Raw genomic sequence first — 23425 nt, 5'->3', positions numbered from 1 at the left:
TGAGTCCAGCCCTTCTGTCTGCCTTATGTTTACTTTTTCAACCAGTCTGGCTTCTTTACCTCTCATAAACTCTAGTAAATTCAAATTTTTAATGTAAATTCAAGTTCTTAACAGTTTAGGACTAGAGTAAGTTTTAGTCTTCTGAAGGCCAAGATGTTATCTTACAGTAACTTACCTCTTGCAAGCTTTTTATTCTGGTGCCAGCTTCTGTATAGATAGTTCAAATAACTGTCTTGGCTTATTGAAATGCCTTTTGTGGGGGAGCGGGGACTTACCATTGAATGTCATGGGCCAATCAGCGTGATTTGTGTACTCTAAAAGAGAAAAATTTGAAGTACTATTTCCCTTTTCTGAAACATTTCTGAGTCTTCAGTGTGCAAAAAGAATAGTAACTATTTTAAGAAAATTTAATATTAATCTTGATATTCTATTTAATTAATATAGATGTAGTTTACTGTTTAAATAAACGATTTCTACCTCATAATTCTGGTGTGCTTGGTTAGCTTGAAGTACTTCAGACATTATCTAAATAACCCTGCGATATCTCTGGCTACCCTAGGATAAGATTCTTCCTAATTTTAATGGCTATGAAAATTTGGTAAGTTCTGGAGATAGAGGTGGCAATGGTTGTACAACAATGAAAATGTACTTAATGCCACTGAACTGTACACTTTAAATGGTTAAAATGCTAAATTTTATATTATGTATATTTTACCACAATTAAAAAATGTGGTATAGAAGTTCAGAGTGGCCTGAGATCTCTTATCAAGCAATTAACAATCAAATATTTTTGAGAGCCTTTTGTTCCAGATAACTTGAGTAAGGTGTGAGGGAACAGTTTATCTCAGTTCTTCCTATCTCATCATCATAGGCTGATCACATTAAATGTTCTTAATACTAAGCTATTCAAAAAGAAAAAGAATTCTGTTGATTTGATGCAGGGATAAAGAAGGAAGCATGGTAATGATATGGGGCAGCCATCCTCAGGATAGGTGTGATGAAGGTATCTTTTGGACTTGGCTGCTGTTGGCCCCTGGCATTAGTTTCTTTTTCAGAAAGGCAGCTAAGGAGTTAAGTAGGTATCCAGTTGTCACCTCAACAGGTGGGATATGCATGGTAGCAGCCCAACTCATAACTAAGGCTCAGACGTTAAGGTTCCTCACCCCCTCTTCACCCACTCCCTCCCCCGTCCAGGAACAGGAGAAATTTTAAATGTTCACCCATTAGATTAACCAAAATTAAAAGAACTTGCTGGTGGATATATGGGAAACATATTATTGGTGAGTGTGGATTGCAGCTGTTTTTGGAAAGTAACCTGGTAATAACTATTAGAAATGTTTAAATACACATACTTTTGGCCTAATAATCACACTGGGTTGCCTTTACTGGCTAGGGGGACATTAGTACAAGAATGTTTTTTGCCGTGTTGTTTGTAGTCACAAAAAAGTAGAAGCAACCTGGAAGCCAGTCAGGAAATAGTTGAACAAGTTATGTTCTATCCATTCTAAAGACCAATGTGCATCTATTAAAAAGTGAAAAGTTAAATCTATATGTAGTGGCCTGGAATGATGGCCATGCAATATTATGTGTTTTAAAGTTTTTAGTTAATAGAGTGTAGTATGTGGCATGATCCTAAAAAACAAACCAGAACTATGTGTATGCTTGAGAATAGAGAAAGGTGTAGAAGGATTCATATCAAACTGTTGAAACTGATTCTGTCAGGGAGGTAAGCTTAGTGATGGAATTGAATTAACTATTTTGTACAACCATGTTGTTTGATTTGTTGTAATATTGTTTTTGTAAAGTTTTTTTGAAGTTTCTGAAGTAAAAAAGTCAAGAGGGAAAGGGGAGAGGTCTATAGTGATAGAAATTATAATAGGGATTATGGCATGGGTTGATGACCGAGAATGGGTACAAGAGAAACCTTGGTACTGGTAATGATCTTTATCTTGATGTGGATGTTGGTCACACAGGTATTCACAGGTATTCACTTTATAAAAATCCATCTAGTTGTATGCTTATGATTTGTACAGGTTATTGTATAATATCAATTAAAAGTTTATTAAAATTATGGCACGTCAATACAATGGAATACTTTTTAAAAAAATACTTTTAATATTTAATGATATATGGAATTGGCCAAGAAACAAGACAATCCCATTATTATAAAATATATAAACACACAGAATGAAGACTGGCATAAAAACACTACAGTATTATTAATAGATATTATGTCCAGATATCATTTTTGTTTTGGGGGGTTTTGTTTGGGGGTTGGGTCATTTAGGAAGTTGATAGAATTTGGTGAGCAAAGCCAGACTACAGGATATTAAGCGGAAAATAAAGGTGAAGAAGGAGAGAGGAAAAGGTTTTTTAAAAATAGAAAAACACTGCTAACTAGAGAGGTACTGTAAGGTCAGGTAATTTTTTTTAACCCCTGCTAGGAAGGGACTAAATTCAGCTGTCAAACCATCAAGTAGTAGTAGATCCATATGAAAAAAAATCCTCTCCTTCAGCAAATTCAGTTTGATTTTTACAATAATTCATGCCTGATACTTAAGTTTTGTTTTTGTTTAAGCATTTAGTTTTAAAGGAACTGTCATCGATAAGGTAGTTTCCATTGATCGTAGCAGATGCAACTCATGGTAGTTTAAGAAACCTATATTCTCCTCCCAATCTTAAATAATTAACTGTTGTAATTTCCTCTGATCTTTTTGCTCTATAGTTGCCACATGGGGGCAAATAATACTTCCTCCGGTCGGAGTGATAATAAAATGAGAAAATGTATGTGAAAACACGTTAATAGAATTAAACACTATCCAGTTGTAAAATTGCGTTATTTTTCTTGTTTTTCTTCAGCCCAAAGTCATTAGTTGTGAAATGCGGTTATTTCAGGTGGAGTTTATTTCACGTAAAGAGTTCAAAAGTTGAAGTTTATGAAAGGATGCATTTTTTCGGTCAAATTATGCAAATGTAAATGCAACATGTAGTGTTTATCGAAGTGTGGGTTGTGATTGCAATGCATCTTTAATATTTTAGACTAAATATTAGTATTTACTGCTTTATATATCAAACTGAAATGTAAACATTTTTATTTCTTCTCTTTAAGTATTGTTGAGCTGTCAGGGGAATTACCAGGCTTTCGTCCTTATTACAGTCATTCTTAATCACTAACCATGTTAACTTAAAATGACTGAAACCCAAAATCAGATCTCTTCAGGTGTTTCGCAGGGATTTTGATAAGGACTTGATTTTTGATTAGCCCTTAAATCAGTAATAATCTGGATGGAACTAGAGTTGGGTTGGAGAAAACTGCGTGGCACTAGGACCCAGGGGGCTCCCGTGAGCGGATCTAGGGGCCAGATTGCAAATTCGCGGTGACTCAGTCTGGTCGGCTCCTTGCGCTCGGCGGCCGCGGCGGCAGCAGCAGCAGACATTGGCGGCCGAGCTGCTAGGATCAGTTTCCCTGGGTTTCACCGTCCGAGACTTCTTTCGGGGCGCCCCAGGCAGGTCCGAGGCGTCCGGGGAGCGCAGGGGTCGTTCTGGCGGGGAGGAGGGGGGTGCTTGGCGCGGGAAGCCCTCGGGCCTGTGCACGGGGAGTAACATTTGCTCCGTCTCTTCCTGTGTCTGGCTTTATTTGCAGCAAACCAAGATGGAGTATGAGTGGAAACCTGACGAGCAAGGGCTTCAGCAAATCCTGCAGCTGCTGAAGGAGTCCCAGTCCCCCGACACCACCATCCAGAGAACCGTGCAACAAGTATCCTTTCCGAGGCCTCGCCGCTGCCCGCGCAGCTTGCCCCGCGCGGGGCCCGCTCTCGGCGGCCGGGTGGCTCCCGCCGCCCCTCCCCCTCCTCCCGCTCCCCGGATCCCTCCGCCCTTCGTCCGCCAGCCCGGGAGGAGAGGCCCGCCCGCCGCCGCCGCCCCTGCCCGCCGCCTCGCGCACGCGGCCCTCGTGCCTCCGTTTCGGAGCGCCGCAGCGCCCGCCGGTTTCCGGCCCGCGGGAGGCTGGGGGCTCCTGGCCGCCGCCCGGGATCGCGACATGTGAGCCGGCCGCTCGTCACGTCCCCGCCCGCCGCTGACCGGCTGAGGGGGTGGAGAGCGGAGCAGCCGGGTGCCGGCGCGGACCCCCGACCGACGCCCCGGCCCACACAATGCGCGGAGGGGGCGGCGGGCAGAGCGCTGCATGCGCGGCGGAGATCGGCGGCCTGAGTGGGGTGGAGCTGGCGCGGGGTTTGAACCGCCTGGGTGTTGGGCCTGGGGTTTCTGCCAGGCCCTTGCCCGGAAGGGCTGGAAACCAAGAAGTGAGGGGTCTCAGGCCTCTCACCTCGGGGCTGTTCGTGCCAACACCTGTTGCGAGCTCCCTGCCTCCCAAGTGAGATTTTCTTTTTAAATCTTTGGCTCAAGACGGTCTGCTCAGTTACCAAGTCTTTACCGAGTTTGCTGGTCCTATTACTACGGATTTAGAGGCAGAAAGACTTAAGAGAAGAAGCAAAACCTCTACTGTGTGTACTTTCTGTAGTGCCCTAAACTGTGGTCAAATGGAGAGCTCTTGCTGCATCCAATAAGGGAAACAAATTCACCCGATCAGAAATAACCGTTTTATCTCTTATTTTAAGACGAAGTTAATTGTTTAGTAAACTTAAGTCTGCTGTTTGCAAAAAAAAAAAAAAAATTCTTAATTTTTATTGTTAATAAACAGGGAAAATTGCTTAGTATGGAATTTGGTAAGTAAGCTCTTTTGGCGTAGTTTGGACGTATTTACATTTAAAACACTATAAACGTTAAGTTAAATACAGTTACTTGAGAAGTTCTGGTAAATAAGTTTCTCAAAGAAGTACTGCATTGCTGTAACTTAAAATTTTTCAGTAGGTAAGTATCTAGCCTTTTGGTTAATTAATACTGCTTATTTTAAAATGGAGGTGTTAATGATTTAGGTCTACTTGGTTTGGTTTTTTTTTTTAAGCCATTTCGCTTGTATACTGCTAGTACTGAGGGAAGAATAGTCGTTTTGGGGTGTATTGGAGCTTGTATTTGAAGCATTGTTGTGGCTCAGTCTTAATTTGTGTTGTCATAGCTGTAGAAATGATAAATGTTGATATTTGATGAATTGTAGGTGTTATGTGACAGTTAATTTCTTAAGTTAGCCAATCCCAAAACTGCATTGTAATTTCTTGTACAGCACTGTATATCATAATTTTTTGTTTTAGTACATATTTATTAAGTACCTTTTATATGCTCAGTACTATGCATGCGCTAGGAATCAAATTTACGGTTTATTCTGTGTGCCTGGAGCATAGTACGCCCTCTGCATAAGGAACAAATTAAATTTCAGTAGATAAAGGTTAATAGTATTTTAAAAATACGCACTGCTTTATATTTTCAGAGTGCCTAATAATGACCTTGTTCTTTTGTGTCTCCTTTGGAAGGAATGTGATTATTGTTTTTGTATAGGCTTGAGCACTTTCAGAAAGACCGTTATACTATTATGGATAGATAGCTCAAGTTCTAAGAAAGTGAACCTTATCAGGAAATATTTATAAAAAATTATTAGCATATCAGCATGCTGTTAATCTTGGCTGTTCACTAAAGAAAGAAATCACTAGGATTTTTTTGGTCAAAGAAAGTACACCTTGGAATTTTTCTAGAGAAATATATTTTGATATTAATTTATGTTCCGAGCACTGAACACTGAGAGTATTTTAGTGTATAATAAGTAGCTAATATGGTGTGCCTAGAGTGTGTATCGTGGATTTAATTTAAAGATTTAAGTCTATTGAGAAAATTCTGTCTAATAAAACACAATTAGAGGTGTTATTAAAAAGCATGTTAGGGATTAGAGGGCATGAAGAAAGACATAGTAGACCATTATGTCATTGTTGCCTGCCAACAGAATGAAATACCTGCATGTTGGTGTCACTGGAAACGTTAGGTCTTGTTGGGGGGTGGGGGGCAAAACTGTAGAACTGTTGCAGTGTAGTAATTTCATAATACTGACTATTATATAATAAGGTTTGATATGTAGATTTGCACATAAATAACATTTTATCTTAACTTTTTGAATTCTAAAGAACAAATGAGTCTGATAAAAGCACTTTAAGTTAAAAGGCGATTTTATAAAGTTAATTTCCCTAAGTGATCTTTAAGAGACTTGTTTTTGTTTCTTTGGGGTGCTTTTCATTTTTGTCATTATTTTATACTTAAATACCTTTCTGATTAGGGGTTTTTTTTTAAGTTCAAATAAATCAAAGAAATTGTTTTGAAAATTTTTTCCATATGATATGCGCCTGTGCTGAAGGTGGAGCTTGGCTTATGTTGTCTTGAATATAATTGATGTAAAATATTAATATTTCAGCCATAAAGCGCACAAGAGGTTTAACACAACCATTGGTGTGTTCTTGGAATAGCATATTGATGGTTTTAATAAGATAACTTTATTCTTACTGGAAAAAATGCAAGGCTAAAAATCACAAAAGAGATTCTTGATTTTAGGTTAAAAGTGCCTAATTCCTTCCTTAGATTACACTGAGAAGTTTCCTTAACTACTGTTTGTTCTAGAAACTGGAACAACTCAATCAATATCCAGACTTTAACAACTACCTGATTTTTGTTCTTACAAAATTAAAATCTGAAGGTAAGTAGGGTTTGTGTTGGTAACTACTTAAAAGTTTCTTACACTTCAAATTTTGTCTTTGAGATGTGTTAAAATATACGAAGAGTGACTTATTTCAAAGGATTTCATTTTGTAGTAACCACTTGCTTTAAAGATGTGGAATGAAAGAGCTACTATCACTGTAAGCATTTGGATGCTTAATGAGCATTCAGTTGTTAATTGGGTGTTTTTGTAATAAATTCACTCATTCTTTGCAAATGAAAAGAATGTTGCAAAGTCTACTTTGGTGCTTTGCTTCAGTCCTTTTACATGACTGTCATAGAGATTGATTTCTTTTAATACACAGATTGAATGCAGGATTTGCTAAATAACTGACTATATGTGTGATCATATTTGTATGATTAAAAGTTCATATAACCAAAATGAAAAGTCATGTATAATCCCATCACTCAGGGACAATTGTTAATCTCTTAATTCTGTACTCCTTTACATGGCTATGTACTGTTTTAAATTTTAACCAGAAAAAGGATCATTCGATTTATAGACTCCTGTAACTTTTTTAAACTTTCTAACAGTATACATGAAACTTCTTCATTAACTATTCTACAACAGTTTTAAATTATCTCTATATAACAGCCTGATTTTTAAATGACATGATCATCTGATTTTTTTTTAAAGATGTAGATATGTAATGACCTGATTCTTTCTTTCTTTTTTTTAATTATTTTTATTTATTTATTTATTTATTTATGGCTGTGTTGGGTCTACGCTTCTGTGCGAGGGCTTTCTCTAGTTGCGGCAAGTGGGGGCCGCTCTTCATCGCGGTGCGCGGGCCTCTCACTATCGCGACCTCTCTTGTTGCGGAGCGCAGGCTCAGTTAGTTGTGGCTCACGGGCCTAGTTGCTCCGCGGCATGTGGGATCTTCCCAGACCAGGGCTCGAACCCGTGTTCCCTGCATTGGTAGGCAGACTCTCAACCACTGCGCCACCAGGGAAGCCCAGATCATCTGATTTTTAAATGACACGGTCATTTGATTGTTTCTAATACAAGTAATGTGTCCATCTCGACTTTATTCATTTCACAAGTATTTATTGAGCACCTCTTCTTTGCCAGGCAGTTTGCTCGCTCAGGGACAATAAAAGTGAACAAAATAAGTGAGAATCTGCCCTCGTGGCGCTTACATTGTAGTGAGAGGTGTTCTTCGTAGAGTTATTTGAGTATTCCCTTCCTGGAACATTGTCAGACACCCAGAACGCACTCAAGTATTTTTTGAGCAACTGACTGGCCTCTAAGTGAAAGCACCATACCCTTTCAGAAGCCATAGTGCAATTAGTAAAAACTACTACACTTGGAGTTGAGAAATAAGTCTTAGACTCTGACACTCATTTCACCTCTTGCTTTTTTCAGCTACAAAATGCCTGTGTTAGCCTACCAGACCGTCCATAAGGTTTCAACTCCAAGCACTAGCGAGTGCGTTAATGGCCTTAAAATCTCACTAATCTTGTATTTATTCAGATTTTAATAATTCATGCACAGTATAATGATTTATTTTGAATTATTTTCAAATTTTCTAGTTAATTTTAGGGATTTTAATTTGTGATTGAGGCATGTAAGAGAAACTTCTTAAATTTCTAAATTTAAATTTTAAGAAACTAGGAAGTCCTTCAACATATCTTTACATTCAGCAATTAATATTCCTAGTTTGATAAATACACATTAATGTGATGTGTTATTTCTTAATATAGAAATCTTATTTTTCCCACATCATAGTTGTAATCAGATAATTCTATAAGGACTTAAAGATTTAGTAAATGAATTTTTCTAAACTATATTGTTTAATTTGAAAAATTTAAGTTTGTTTTCACCAAGTCATCTATTCTGTCATGTCCTCATCCTGAATTCCAAATATTAAGATTGGCATAATATTATACTCTTTCTTAAAACTTTTTTGGGCTATGAGGATACATCAGAAGTATTTTTAAAAGCAGACAAACTTACAATTCAAATAGCAGCAAGAGAGGTTGGGTGTGTAACTGCCTCCCAAAAGACCTATTAATTACAAAACCACAAAATGTTGGAAAGGATTTTATGTAATACTTGGTATTTCTTCCGTGTATATTGATTTATTTGGGACATAAGTTTGCTATATCTAGTTTTCTATTTAAAAAAATTAGCATTGATGCCATCCATATTAGAGAAGGAACATAAGTAAATTCTTGAAATGAAAATGCTTATTTATTTAGGAACCTTTTTGCCATTCCTCATGTGAATTTGTTTACACTGAATCATGGAGTAAAATTTTAGATGTGGAGAGACCTCAGAGATCAGCTCATCTCCTTCCCTCACTTTACAGATGAGAATTGAGACCTAGTAAAGTAGTCTTTTTAAAAAGAGGATGTGGTTAATTTTTGGCCCTTCTAAATGAATTTGGGACTGGGGATATTTTTAATTAAGTATTTTGATATAAAATATTTTATGTTTTTAATTTTAAATCATTTCACCTCGTGATTTTTTAAAAACTTCATCTTGTAATCTTAATTGTAAAAATGATATAGTGTATTTCTTATAAACAAATACACATGCCATTTAAAATTACATGACTGAATTATTAATGGCTGACTTAAGACAAAAAAGCTGATTGCTCGAAGAAGTTAAATTTATAAAGTTAAATAAATCTATTCATTTATTTTATGGAAGTTTTAAACTTTCAAGAGAATTTAGAAGTGTTTTTGTTTCATTATAGGTTACTGATTGAATGATGGTAATTGAAACCAGGAAGAAATTTTTAGAGGGTGACATAAAAAGCTCGTAGGCTATATTGCTGTGATGGCTTGAATGGGGTTTATATGCAAAGAAACACTATCTTTTTGCCTCCCCCTGTCCTGTACCCCTGAAGATTTCAATGCCAATCAGACTTTGAGAGCATACTACTAGCTAGAACAAGCTTGGGTGGTTTTATTTTTTAGTAAAGTACGTAAAACAGGAGTGCTGAAACAGCATATTGTGTTCAATACACCAGCTGTTCATGTCTTCTAGCCCTTTGAGGAGGCTGATCCTGTACCGTGCATCGAGTGTAGGCTCTGGAGCCGGACTCCTAAGGTTGATGTTTTGGCTTCCCCACTTCGTAGCCTTCTGTGACTTTGGTAAAGGCCTCAGTTTCCTTGTTTGTGCAGTGGAGATAATAATTCCTGTCTCATGAGGTTGTGAGGATTAAATGCAGACTACTTGGAAAGCACTTAGCAGTGTTTAGTACCTAGTAAACATTCAGAAAATGTTAACTGTTGCTAATATTGTTGGTGATGAGGCCAATTGTTAAAGCATTGGTTATATTCTAATATTAAATTGGTTCTTGGAAAATTTGTTAGTACCATCTACGGATTAAACTTCTTTTACGTAGATTCTGTTTTTTAAAAACTTCTGGAAATTTAAATATTGTTTTACCCCCCACCCCACTTTTTTTTTTTTTTTTTTTAGCTCAGAGGCAAGTGAAAAACATGATATAAATGAACGGCAGTTATTTGTATGTGAAGGTGATCCCATATGTTCTTTGTCCACTTAATTTTTTAATAGGCTGTCTTTAGTGACTAATACTTTCAGATCTGTAATTTGATGTTCATATCAGGTTCCAATAAAGCTTGAGTACATTGGCCATATATAAACTAAATTAACTCCTAAATTAAATCAGTGGTTCTCAACCAGGCGCAGTTTTGTGTGTCCACCCCACCCCCCTTCCCGCTGCCCAATGAGACATTTGACATTATCTGGAGACATTTTTGGTTGTCACAACTTGGAGAGGTAATACTGGCACCTATGGCCAGTGATACTGCTAAACATCTCACAGTGCACAGGACAGCACTCCTCAACAAAGAATTACCTGGCCCAAAATGTCAATAGTGCCAAGGTTGAGAAACCCTGAACTATAAATCATGGAGCTAATCCTTGGATAATCATTTATGGTATTTTTTTTCCTGGTTATAGCAAATTAATGAAATGTTACAATCAGTTTCTGAATACATTTTTAAAGTTACCGTTCTTGGTATATTTTGAAATGAAAACTACTTTAAAACTCAGTGCTGTTGTTTTGTTACAGATGAACCCACAAGATCATTGAGTGGTCTCATTTTGAAGAATAACGTGAAAGCACACTTTCAGAACTTCCCAAATGGTGTAACAGACTTTATTAAGAGTGAATGTTTAAACAATATTGGTGACTCCTCTCCTTTGATTAGAGCTACTGTAGGTAAGTAATCTGTTACAATTTTGCTTATCCTGTTTGTAACTGGGTTGGTTTCTGACATGACAGACCATTTCCATAGGAATTTTTATCATCCATTTCATGTTGAATTGTGATGGGGAAAATTTTTCATTGCTGCTTTTGAAATAATGTTACTAAAAGCTCTCTTAATCCAGTGAGACCAGGTTCACTAGTAGTTGCTTAATCAAAGTTGGTTACAGTGGGGCATTAACAAGTGATATTAATCTAGGACTACTGTTTTTTCTGTGGGTTCCTTAATTATGTCTTCCTTGTGTCATACATGGGGTATAATTTCCAGTTTCACTTTCTTTTGCATGTAAAGAAAAACTTCTTTGTAAAACATCTTCCGTGTAGGACCTTAGATTTTCACTGTATCCCCCCCTTGTTTTTAATTCATATTTGTCTTGTCTGTACCTAATTACAGTAATTTTTGAGTCTTTTAAGTGTTCAACTTGTTTTCAGTGAAAGAACAACTTTCTACCATTTTATGAAAGACTGTGTTAAAATGCTTAGTTTATAGTAACTGGAATAAGTAGGTTTGGGAGCCAATACAACTGACTGTGGGTAAGCACACACATCATCTGGTAGAAGCAGAAATAGACATGTACTGCAGAATAGCCCACCAATGGGTAGATTCCATATGCCATGAGGTTTCAGCAGCTATGTTTTACAAGGACCTGGAAAGCCTCTGTTAATCTGGCAGGTTGGTTAAATGGAATTCAGTTAAGAACCTCCATAATGAGTCAGTCATTTTCATTAAAAGTTCTTTGCTTTTGTATATTTTGTCTCATGGTAGGTTTGAAAAGTACCCAGTTCATCTCTTACTCAAAAAGCAGAGGCTCTGTAACTTCCCTCCAAATATTAAACATTGCCATTATTAACACTGATTTTAAATAGGATAGGTAGAGGGCATTTATACTTTGAGGAAAGGGTCTCCCTAGGTTATTCTGATGGACCCTCATATACTCCTAATTTTCTACCAGACTCTTGACAGTGGTAAAAAGGATGGTGAGTGTATACCAGTCTTTTTAAAAATTTTTTAATCTTAACAGTACATACGGTAAATCTTGCCAAGGAAGTGTACTGGGAAGGACCACATTTCAGTGACTGTGTGGTAATCCATTAGAGAGGTGTAAAATTGTTTCTCCTTGTTATAGAATGTATGGCTTGTAATTTTATTATTTCAGTGAACATCCTTTTATGTATTTCATACACAGGTGAGAAAGTTTCTATAGAATTCATTCGTAGAAGTAGTATTACTGGGTCAGAGTGTTTTTTAAACATTTAAAATTTTAATAGGTATTGCCAAGCACATCAGTTTTCACTCCCATCTTTGTTGAGTCCACTGAGAATTACAGTTTTTCACTTTTTGCAACTGCGTTGGCATTAGAATATTTTTTGAGAGTGGATGAGATTATATGGGGCCGAATTAATTTGAATTTGTCAGTCTGTCAACATTCTTTAATATTCTTTCAGCAGAAGTCATGAATGTCAGCAGACTCTTAGTACCAAGTTTTAGTTTGTGTTTAATTTTTATTATTGCTTGTTTTAAGACATGTTTGGTTTCCTTTAGGCAGATCCAGGAATTTCTCTTTCCCTCAATTCTTTCATGTCTTAACTTCAGGAAAGAATACATGGCAAGAAGGAACAGATCTACTATTAGTCTCGCTGCTTTTTGATCTTACCAGAAGGCCACTTAATTGTACGGGTTATATCTTAAAAATGCTGTCATTTTAAGACCCTTACCGTATAATTTAATTTTTCTTGTGGAGAGTAAATCTTGGCTAACAACTTTACTCTTTACATTTTTTAACTCTTTACCATTGGGAGCAACCTTCCCAAAACTAACAATGGAAAACTCAAAGAGAATTTATATACACAGACAGTAGAATTTGCTGTTCAATAATAATTATTGAGTATTTACTATATGCCTGGCACTTTGTGTGCCTATCTCGCTGAATTCTCAAAATAACTATGAAGAGAGAACTTTTTCTCTTCTTTTAAATTTTTTTTACAGAGTAGTATTTTGAATTACGTATAATTTGCCTACTGTTAGTTTATACTCTTAATTAAGGTGCTAAAAGATCTGTAATCACCAGGCATATTACATTATGGTACTAATATTAAATTTACTAAGGCAGAGAAAAATACAAAATTTTTGTGTTACATACATATTTCTGTATTTGCATGATCCTGAGCTATTACAGCTAAGCCACACAACACAGATGAAATAATCCAGTCAGAGTGACATGATCAGTCAGCCTATGCCACTAGCCTCCATGATCCAAAATCACTTTGCCAGTGATTCATCCTTGGAATGTTCTGGGCTAATGGCTTATGTACTTTCTCTCTCCCTGCCCTGAGTCATGGCTTTGATCCTAGGTTAAGTCAGAGAGCTGATCTTACCCTTACCCCTTTTATGTGTTTTTATTTGAATCTAACAGACTCATACTCATCACCCAGTGATAAGTGCTGCTAATAACATTTTGGTGTATTTCTTTCTACTCTTTTGTATATAATTTTTATAAAATAGGGGTAATTTTAATTAGTAGAACTATTCTTGATATTGTTGGAGAAGAGCAGGTTGTAGTCTTTTGTACAGGTACTTGTTAAAAATACAAAGAGGGTGAAGTGTTGGAAAACAAGATTAGAAATGGATCTGATTTATGTTGGGGTTTCCACAGATGTACTGTGGTGATACAGTGATCCTTGGTGAATGTTACTGTTGACATGGTTTGCAAGTCATACACTGATTTGGAACATTTAAACTGTATGTGTGTGTGTGTGTGTGTGTGTGCGCGCGTGTGTGTGCGTGCACGTGCATGTGTGTGCACACACACCAACGTGCAAACGTGAGCACTCACATTGGCTTGTGGTGGTTCACAAGGCAGTATCTAACATAATGCAGTCAGATTTCCTAAAGGGGTGTGTTTTCTTTCAAGGTATTTTGATTACAACTATAGCTTCCAAGGGAGAATTGCAGAATTGGCCTGACCTCTTACCAAAACTCTGTAGCCTGTTGGATTCTGAAGATTACAACACTTGTGAGGTAAGGATTTTTGCTTCATATATAATTTTTCTATTTTTCTTTTCATGTTTATTAGTAATATTGAGAAAAAATAATTCCTCTGAAACATATAACTTCAAAACTTAGAAGCCTAAAGTTACCTTTTTGTTTTACGTTAGTGATCGTGTATCTTACTGTTTAAAGACCGTTAAGTTATAAAACCTGTTTACTATATTTCCTACAAGGAAATATCTTCTGTCTTTGTATTTTAAAACTATTCTTGGGTGTGTGTATATGTAATCAGCAGAGCAATTGTCAAGCTTAATCAGGTGAAGTAGTATTTTTCGAAGATGGGCTTAATTAAATTTACCAAATTCCAAGACTGTGGGTACATTTTCAGTGTCTCTAAGTTGTTTTTGTGCCTCTTGTTGTATGGTATGTCTGAGGTATATGTAGTATAGTTTTAATTATATATTAATTATAATCTCTTGTTTGCCACTGATCAAATCAGTAGCAACCTTTCTATTTGGGGAGATGAAAGGGAATCTGTATGGATTTGTTTTCCTGTAATTTCTCACTTAATGAGTACCTTAACCAACTCTTTAATTAGCAGGCTTCCAGTTTGGAAAGAAATCTGTTTTAAATAGAAATCATTTTAGGTGTTTTGCCTCTCAAGGCAGTGACTTATCTCCCTCTCAAAAAAGAGCAAGGCTTGGAGGCAGGGCAGGTGCAAAAATAACCTAATAAAAAGGAATCAGGTGGTCTTTTTGACTTAACATTTTGTTGCCAGATCCGACTTGGGGAAGAGAGGACCAGGGAGAGGGAAAGCTAGCAAAAAGGAGTCTTAAAAAGTCACTCTTCTCCCTCCCTCAAAGAAAAAGAAAACAATCTTGCATTCTCATATATACATTTTCTAGTAATGCCTTGGAAGGTTACAGAAAAACTAAAATAAAAATAATATTTAACCATCAGGTAACAGTTGATTAAAATTTAAATAGTGCTTTGGTATAATGATAACATAAAAGGAAGCCAAAATTTTAAGCAAGCACTTTCCAAGAATAAAAAGTTTAAACTGATAAGCATGAAATTGTGGAGCTACAAAGTCATACAGTATTCTTAAATTAACCTGTAGTGTAGAGAGTAAGTCCCAAGGTGCTGCTGATAGAATTATAAGCAGAGTAAAGTAGGTGGTTGAGGTAACTGGTAGGTTAGATATTATATACAGGAGCTCTCTAGGTAAGCCACTTGGTTGTAAAGTGGTTGTAGGGGAAATTGCCAATTTGAATTGCCTGCCCTTTTAACAACTTTTGTCAATGAATGGTTTACATATAAATAATTTTTTGATGATAATTAAGACCTCCTTTTGTTCTTCAAAAGGAGAAGTGGTACAATGGTTAAATGCAGTTATATGTAAACATAGAGTTTTACATTGTTTTAACAAACTGGTATTTAATAAGAGAAAAATTAGTGTTGACGTAAAATTGGCAAGAATACTTCAGAAGTTAAGTTTTTTAATTAGATGATATTATTTACAGTCCCTGACGATAAAATTCTAATTCTAAGACATTTAATGCTAAAATTAAAATGTACCATTATATTTAAACTGAGGTTTTAAATAACTCAGTGGTGTAATAAATTTCTCTTATAGCTGATGATTAAATGTATAGATTTTATGATGCAGGTTTTATGCGGACTGGGAACATTAATCCATACAAATTAGTTAATATTCCTCAATTTGCTTTTAAAATGGCTTCATTTTTAATTCTAATCATTGAAATGTCTTTTACAGGGAGCATTTGGTGCCCTTCAGAAGATTTGTGAAGATTCTGCTGAGATTTTAGATAGTGATGTTTTAGATCGTCCTCTCAACATCATGATTCCTAAATTTTTACAGTTCTTCAAGCACAGTAGTCCAAAAATAAGGTATCTATATAGCCAATATTAAATTAATTTATAAACTCTGATACGAACCTGACCACTCCCTTATTTTTCACTACCTAGTATTTTTGCGATCGGCAAAAGATAACTGGCTGTTCCATAGAGGTGGACTTGATCATTGAAATCTACTCCTCTAATGACAGCCTGTGAAATGTCACTCTACTGAAATTTTCATTGACTATGACACTTCTCCACCATCTACGTGGTTAATTACATTTATAATGGTTAACAGTCACGCTTTTAAAGTCCTTTGTGTGAGGCTGAAATTCAGTATGGGGCAGAGCTTGTCGGGGTTGACACATACGGTGGAAAAATAGCGAGCATAAGGGGTTAGGTAGTGATTCACAGGTGTGTTACGTAGCACATTCTTTGTCACAGGCAGCAATTGTGCAGAAACCCTGAACAAAGTAAAGTAGCAAGGCTTTTCTGAACGATCAAAGCCAAGATCACTTAAGAGGGAACAACAGTACAAAGTCCCTGGAGTTAGGAAGAAACCTTTTAGAGTGACAGAAGAAAACGATTTTGTAGCACAGTAGGAAATGAAGCTAGAGGGGTAGAGAGTAGCACATTACAGGGGTGTGTTTACACCAGTAATCGGCCTGCTGTGACCCGTGTGGCCAAATTCAGGCGTGACTTATGAGCTACAAATGATTTCATATTGTAAAAGGTTGAAGTGGGCGGGTGGGTAATAAAGCTGCCACAGAGGTCTTATGTGGCCCACAAAGCTTAAAATATTTACCTTTTGACTTTTGGCAGGAAAAGTAGATTCCTACTGGAGCAATCTGAACAAGAATATTATGTGATCTTATTTATGTGTGTCAAACAGGTAGTGGGGTTTTGCATAATGGAAATTGGGAAACCAGTTAGAGCCTGTTGGCATAATCCCGTTGGGAGATTATGGTTTGGACTAGAGGAGAAGTGGAGGTAGTAAGTGATTAGATTATGGGTATATTTTTAACAGTAGTGCCATTAAGAATTGCTATGGGATTAGATTAGGTATGTCAGAACACATAGGCTGTAGAACAGTCCCCATTTTCAGTTTCAGAAGGAATGCATACCCATTATTTTTAAATCTAAAATAATAAATTTCCGTTATGTCCCCATCCAACCTCCCACTCTTGAGAGCAAACATGTCCTTCCAGATGCTTTTCCACTTTCTTAGTAGCATTAACATATTGCTCCACAACCTGCATTTTTCACTTAACACGGAAAGAATGTGAAGAATATGTTTAATACATAGAGAGTTTTGACTCATTCTTTTTAGGGTGCGCGTGTGCACGTATGGCTGTACGTACACTGTAATATTTTTATGGAGGAACGTTTAAATTCTTGCCAGTCTTCTGTAAATGGAACAGAGCTTCAGTGAGTGTATTTTGAATTTTGTTTCTAGGTCTCATGCTGTTGCCTGTGTCAATCAGTTTATCATCAGTAGAACTCAAGCTCTGATGTTGCACATTGATTCCTTTATTGAGGTAAGATTTGTCCTCCCCCCACGCCACCTTATTTTTGAGGAGGTTAGAAACTGTTCATTGCATGTAGTTTTATTTTATAAATATGATAATTTATAATTATGAGCTGTCAATATTTAAATTATTTCTGATAGTATTAAAATTGGGTACAGTATAAACTTTGTGATTCTCGTTAACTGAAAATAAAACTGCTTTTCCTCTCACTGAGTTTTCTACTTGTGCAAACATTGATTATGGTATGTGTGTGTTTAATATCTTGATTATAAAAGTTTCTACCTCAATATACTGTTCAAATTGCATATGGAAATTAAATCTCCCAGCTCGTTTGTGATGTTAGAAACATGAAGAAGTTGAATAAACTTAATTTGATAAAGAATCTGAAGGTGTAAATGAAAAGGATAGTACTTCTATTTTTCCATTGGGTTTCAATGTAAAATGAGAAGTTTCAGGGGGGAAAATTGGCTGTTAAAGCTCAGCGTGCATTTCTAATGGTACTTTTTAACTTTTTGATAAAAGCAGAAAGACAACAGGAGCATAGTTTTTTGGCCATTGAACCCTAAGCAGTAGAATTTCTTTTCAGAACTTCTGCTTGATAACAGCGATTGTGAAAGGATTATTAAAGTTCCTTAGGCACTTCACTTTTATTTTCATCAAATGAAATTTAAATAGTCTATTCCTTTTCAGCTCTCCTTTAAAAAAAAAAAAAAAAGTCCTTCAGAGACCATATTGCTGGTATTCCTGTTGGAAAATTACAAGAAAGAAGGGGGGGAAATTATGTCTTTTTTTTCTTATCACTTAAATTGACAAGCTTCTTTCTAAACATCTTTTACCAATAGACTACAAGTAGTAGCCATTAGAATCCTCAAACCATTTGAAAATTGAAATGAAAACATGCATCTTAAATACATTTTACTGAATACTTACTGTGACTCAGGCACTGTGCTTGGTGCTAAGGATACATAAAGAAATTTTATGCTTCAAGGTGTTTTCAGTCTAGTTTGGTATAGAGGGTAGTGGACAGTATTAGAAGTTTGGAGTAAGACTGCCTGTGTTCAAATTCCAGCTCCACAGCTTAGTAGCTTGTTAACCTTGGGCACCTTATTTAACTGGTATTTTCAGTTTTTATAAAATAAAGCTAATAATAGACTTACCTTGTTGGATTGTTTAAAAGGTATTGGCTAAAAATAAATTGGAACAGTGCCTGCTACAAAGTAAGCACTCCACATGCTAGCTACTGCTATTATTTTTAGAAGCAGTAGTAGCTTTTATTGTAACTATAATAGTATTCCCTCTTAGTGTTCTTCTCTCATGGCTTATTAAAGAGAACAGTAATAGACATACCAGCATCTTATACAGAAATATAATTTAGAATAAAATAAATTCTTTCTGAAAATAAAAATTCCACAGGGCCATACTCAGTAAGTGGAATAAGAACGTTTCCTGACATTTAATAATATTTTCCATTAGTGTTAAATACCATATTAATACTTCTCTGCTACTTGGTAATCCAGTAAGATTCACCCAGTTCTTCATCCTGTAAGAGTAGTAAACCTCCAGAGGAGGCGCCTGACACATGGTAGGCTCTCAGTAGCTATTTGCTAAATCAATAACTGGTTGGTTTTCTTCAGTCACCAGTGTTTTTATCAGGGGCTGAAATCATGCCTGCTACGTGTGACGGTGCTGATGAAAAGTGTATTGGTTACTAATACTTGGCTATAACATACCTTGGCAAAGCTGGGTATTCATACTCAAGACAATATCAAATTTCACGAAGGATTTATATAAGCAGCACCTGCTGGAAAAACCGTATTCTTACCGTGTAAAATTAAAAGAGCACCTACAGAGTTTTGAAAGCCTCAGAAGTAGAGGCAGGACTTGGAGAAATGAAAGTTTTAAAAATGCTACAACAGTACTTCACATATTGTCGCATTTGATATTTAAATTTTTCCATCGTCTTACCCATTTCTTGTAATATGATTTCAGGTTCATCTCTTTGGAGATGTTTCTGTGGTCCTGGGAAGAGACAAGGGAACACATTGGATTTTACTTAATTATTTTAATCATCTTTTTACTGCTTTCAGTATGTGTGTGTATGTTGTATGTAAATAAAGTAAAACCTCAGGAGTGAGATAGGGAAGGCTTAATTGTTTTTACTTCTGACATCTCCACTTGAACCTCTGCAAGAGACAGCTTTTTCTAGTGGAGGCTTGTTGGTATAATGAAATGAGTGTGGACTCACCCATGATTTCGTGAAAACCAAATTCAGATTCCCCCACTTGCTAGCAAGTTATATAATGTCTAAACTTGTAAAATTGAGTAGCAGCATCTTGGAGTTGAGAAGGTTAATTGAAACAGTATTGTTCATTCTGACTTTTTTTTTTAAACCTTGTAGAGAAATTTAACAGCATAAGATCGATTGCTACTATTACTATTTTTTCAATAGTTGACTCAGTGAACGAAAGCAGTTTAGGGTCACGTTGTTGGAAACTCAGTATGTATTTCCCAAATTGTTGGTGCTTTTATAGAATGTATGCCTGTTAAGAATCAGTGTTGGTAGGAATAATCTCTTAACAGACAGTAATTTTGAAGAGTAAATCAAACTGTATTTTAATGATTATCTCTAATTCTGGGTGATCTGGGTGAATGCTCCTGTGTCCTAATGACATGGTTTTATTCTCATAAACTAAAGATTACTTCAAGATGCAACCACTCATACTCTGAAAAATGGCTTTAGATCATTTACCAAAATCATAATTTTTGGCAGTTATCATCCTGCGTCTGTCTTATTTTATAATCTAACGCTATAAAGTGTTAGTAGGGCCAGTTAATTCATAAGCCTTTATTTGTACAATATCTTCTTAGGGTTTCTTTAAATGTTGCCACCTTGCAGATTATTGCTTATTATGTATAAACCTTTCTAGTATGTTGAAATACTTAACTAGAAGAAAATATTTCTTGTGCAATAGAATCTCTTTGCATTGGCTGGTGATGAAGAACCAGAGGTACGGAAAAATGTGTGCCGGGCACTTGTGATGTTGCTTGAAGTTCGAATGGATCGCCTGCTTCCTCACATGCATAATATAGTTGAGGTAATACAAGCAATTTAAAGGCTTTCTCCTCATCTTCCCCTCAAGAAAAATCTTGGGCACAAAACGTATAGTGTGAAACCACTGTCTTCCAATTTATTTGTCACATTTGTTGGGGGGGGGACTATAAAAATTAGTTATGATCATCTTGAAGTTAAAAATTATCTTTATGGCGATTTTTCTTTCATGAGATATAAGATGTTATGGAGGGGAAAGTTGTTTAAAGGAGTAGATAGCTTTTAACCAGTGTAACTAGGAAATATTTAGATTATTTGTATTTATTAGATATGGGTTAGGCCAAGTTTGTTTTCGACCCGTTAACTGGTAAATTGATCTGATCAACTTTTGATTTATGGTAACAGTGATAACAATTTCTGAATAGAAAATACATAACCATTATAGTGAGTTCTAGCAGACCATTTAGGTTTTAAAAGGCTCTCTTTCAGTCCTTATGTGATTAAAATAATTTTACTAGGATATTGTAAGTATGTTGAGCACAGATAGCTGTAATTAAAGGAAGGAATACATAATAACATATAATTATTATTAGGACAAAGTAATTTGTTGGGCAATACTCATTATTGCTATAGTCATACCTAATTTTCATATTGCTGAATATAGTTGTACTTAAAGGATGGCATCTAAGACCAGTTAGAAGAAGGCTAGCATTCATGATGTTCAGCAACTCCTTTTCTAAAACATAAGGAAAGATAGTTGTAGTGATAAGGATATGTAGCAGCAAAAGATGGGGATAAATGACATTCTCTCTGATAAAGATATTCTCTCTGTAAAGTGTTTAGAAGAATCAGGTGGGGTTGGTTGAGAGTTTAGTGAGAGTCTGGGGTTAACCAGAAAGTTAAGAAAGACATTTAATCATTTGCCACGTCACAGCTGGGGAACCTAATTTACAAGGCTACAATTCTTTCTTCAGCAATACCCAGCATAGTAGTAGGACATGATAGGGGCTAGCCTGTCACAACAGTTTGGTTGCTGTATTTTGTCGTGTGAGATGTTTCATTCAAGAATTCATCACTTGACCCCAGATTCAGTCCCAGGTACATTGGGAATTCATGCCTTTGATTATGTTTATTTTGTTTTTGCATGTAAGGTTTTTTTGGGGGGGTTTTTGGCCGTGCTGTGCACTTTGTGGAATCTTAGTTCCCTGACCAGGGATCGAACCCAGGGCCCTGGCAGTGAGAGCGCCAAGTCCTAACCACTGGGCTGCAGGGAATTCCCGGTATGTTAGGTTTTTAAAAGAGGGGTAGATTTGGATAGATTTGGAGATCAGATTGTTCCTCCAACTTAAGAGTGGATTTGGCTTGGTATGTTCAAAGGACATGAAGGACATGATAAACCTGTTTTGTTGGCAACTAGAAATTAGAGTTGACAAAGAAATGTCACCACTTTTTTCCAAGTTAAAAAAAAATTAATTTTTGTAATTGTATAATATGTATATATCTTTTTAAATATGTGGAAGTATATACAGTTGACCCTTGAACAACACAGGTTTGAACTTCATGGGTCCACTCATACCCAGATTTCTTTTTACTAAATATGTACTACAGTACTACACAACCCAAGATTGGTTGAATCTGCAGATGAGGAACTGGATACAGAGGAACCGTATATATAGAAGGTTGGCTATAAGTTATAGGTGGATTTTTGACTGCTTGGAGGGTTGGCATGCCAACCTCCTCACTGTTCAAGGGGTAATTGTAATTATAAGAGACAGCTTGGGTAGTTATGTTATAAAAAAGATTGTCCATTTTATGAATGGTTTAATGGTGTTTTTTATTTTGATACATCTATGAAGACAATGTTTGAATATTAATACTTTTTAAAAATCTCAGTGGTTTCATGAAACAGTATACACCTATATAGAAGCAGATAAACATGAATTGGACACTTTACATTAGGCAACGTTCTAAAACAGTAGTTCTTAAGTTTGGCTGCTTTTTAGAATTGATTAGGAAGCTTTTTTTAAAAAATACAAAGCCTAAGTCGAGAACCTCTGTAAAAGTGCAAGGCCCATAGCAAAGGACCGTTAACTTGCTGAAATTAAATTAGGTTTATTTTAATTGTATGATTTAAACTGATTAATACTAAGCCTCCTTTGTTTACAGTACATGCTGCAGAGGACCCAAGATCAAGATGAAAATGTGGCTTTAGAAGCCTGCGAATTTTGGCTCACTTTGGCTGAGCAACCAATATGCAAAGATGTACTCATAAGGCATCTTCCCAAGTAAGTGTACCTTCTTACAAATACTCCCTTGTTGTTAAATTTAGCAGTGATTCCTCATTTTCATATTTTTAGGTTACATTCTTATGCCATCAGGTAATGAAGTTCTAAAGAAATAAGGCTTAATTTTACCGATGCTATAAGTAAAGACATTTTTGAAGAAGCAGTTACTTTTGTTTTCTAAATTACATGAGGGTGGTTTGTCCTGAATTATAACTAATTTTGGATAATCCATGGCACAATTTTTTATAATCTTATAATTTGACTATGGGGTCTCATGGATTTCCTACTAGTTGTGATACTATGCAATTTTTGGTTAATCTATTGTTAAGCCTGTTTTTAACCCAGTGAATGCTGTTAAATCAGTTATTTTTTAAATATATTTTTTCCAGTTTTATTGAGATAAGTTGAATTTGATATAAAACAGCATATTAGTTTTAGGTGTACAACATAATGATTTCATATATTAAAGTCAGTTACTTTTAAAAGTAATGCTCATGTTCTTTTGAAAATAAAGAAAATACAGGCCATAAAAGAAAATTAAAATGTAGAAAACTTAAAATGTCTTGTATTTCCACTCCCTTGAGTCATCACTGTTAGTATTTTTGGTGTGTTGTCTTTTAATGTTTTTTTCTGTGATAGTACCATATACCAAATGTGATATATTCAGAGTGTTTTGGGAAGAAATAAATTTGGTAGTATGTACATGGCATGTGGCTATAGTTAATGCTTACATTTTTGATTTTACTATTTTGTGGTTGGCTCTTTTCAGTTATTATAGGTTGTGCACTTTCCTCCATGTCATTACTCTTTAAACTTTG

General features: G+C 35.9%; 1 protein-coding gene across 5 annotated transcripts in view; it reads left to right on the top strand.

Moving 5' to 3' along the window:
* TNPO1 (transportin 1) overlaps positions 1–23425 on the top strand; it is an 86630-nt gene that overhangs the window by 29745 nt on the left and 33460 nt on the right. The window contains exons 1-9 of one of the 5 annotated variants that reach the window (XM_082457121.1): positions 3363–3510; positions 3644–3757; positions 6556–6631; positions 10701–10850; positions 13808–13914; positions 15662–15795; positions 17201–17282; positions 20246–20368; positions 22489–22607. In XM_082457121.1, coding sequence (XP_082313247.1) covers positions 3653–3757; positions 6556–6631; positions 10701–10850; positions 13808–13914; positions 15662–15795; positions 17201–17282; positions 20246–20368; positions 22489–22607 — 896 coding nt within the window. In that variant the 5' untranslated portion in view covers positions 3363–3510; positions 3644–3652. Of the gene's footprint in view, positions 1–3362; positions 3511–3643; positions 3758–3939; positions 4373–6555; positions 6632–10700; positions 10851–13807; positions 13915–15661; positions 15796–17200; positions 17283–20245; positions 20369–22488; positions 22608–23425 lie in introns of those variants that run through there. The other 4 variants (XM_082457122.1, XM_082457120.1, XR_014262245.1 and 1 more) reach the window with 4 other exon arrangements.

The sequence above is a fragment of the Balaenoptera physalus genome, assembly GCF_965194825.1.
Source record: "Balaenoptera physalus genome assembly, chromosome: 3".
NCBI classification, from domain to species: domain Eukaryota; kingdom Metazoa; phylum Chordata; class Mammalia; order Artiodactyla; family Balaenopteridae; genus Balaenoptera; species Balaenoptera physalus.
The sequence above is the reverse complement of the archived record's forward strand: the minus strand, read 5'-3'. Positions and strand labels throughout refer to the sequence as shown.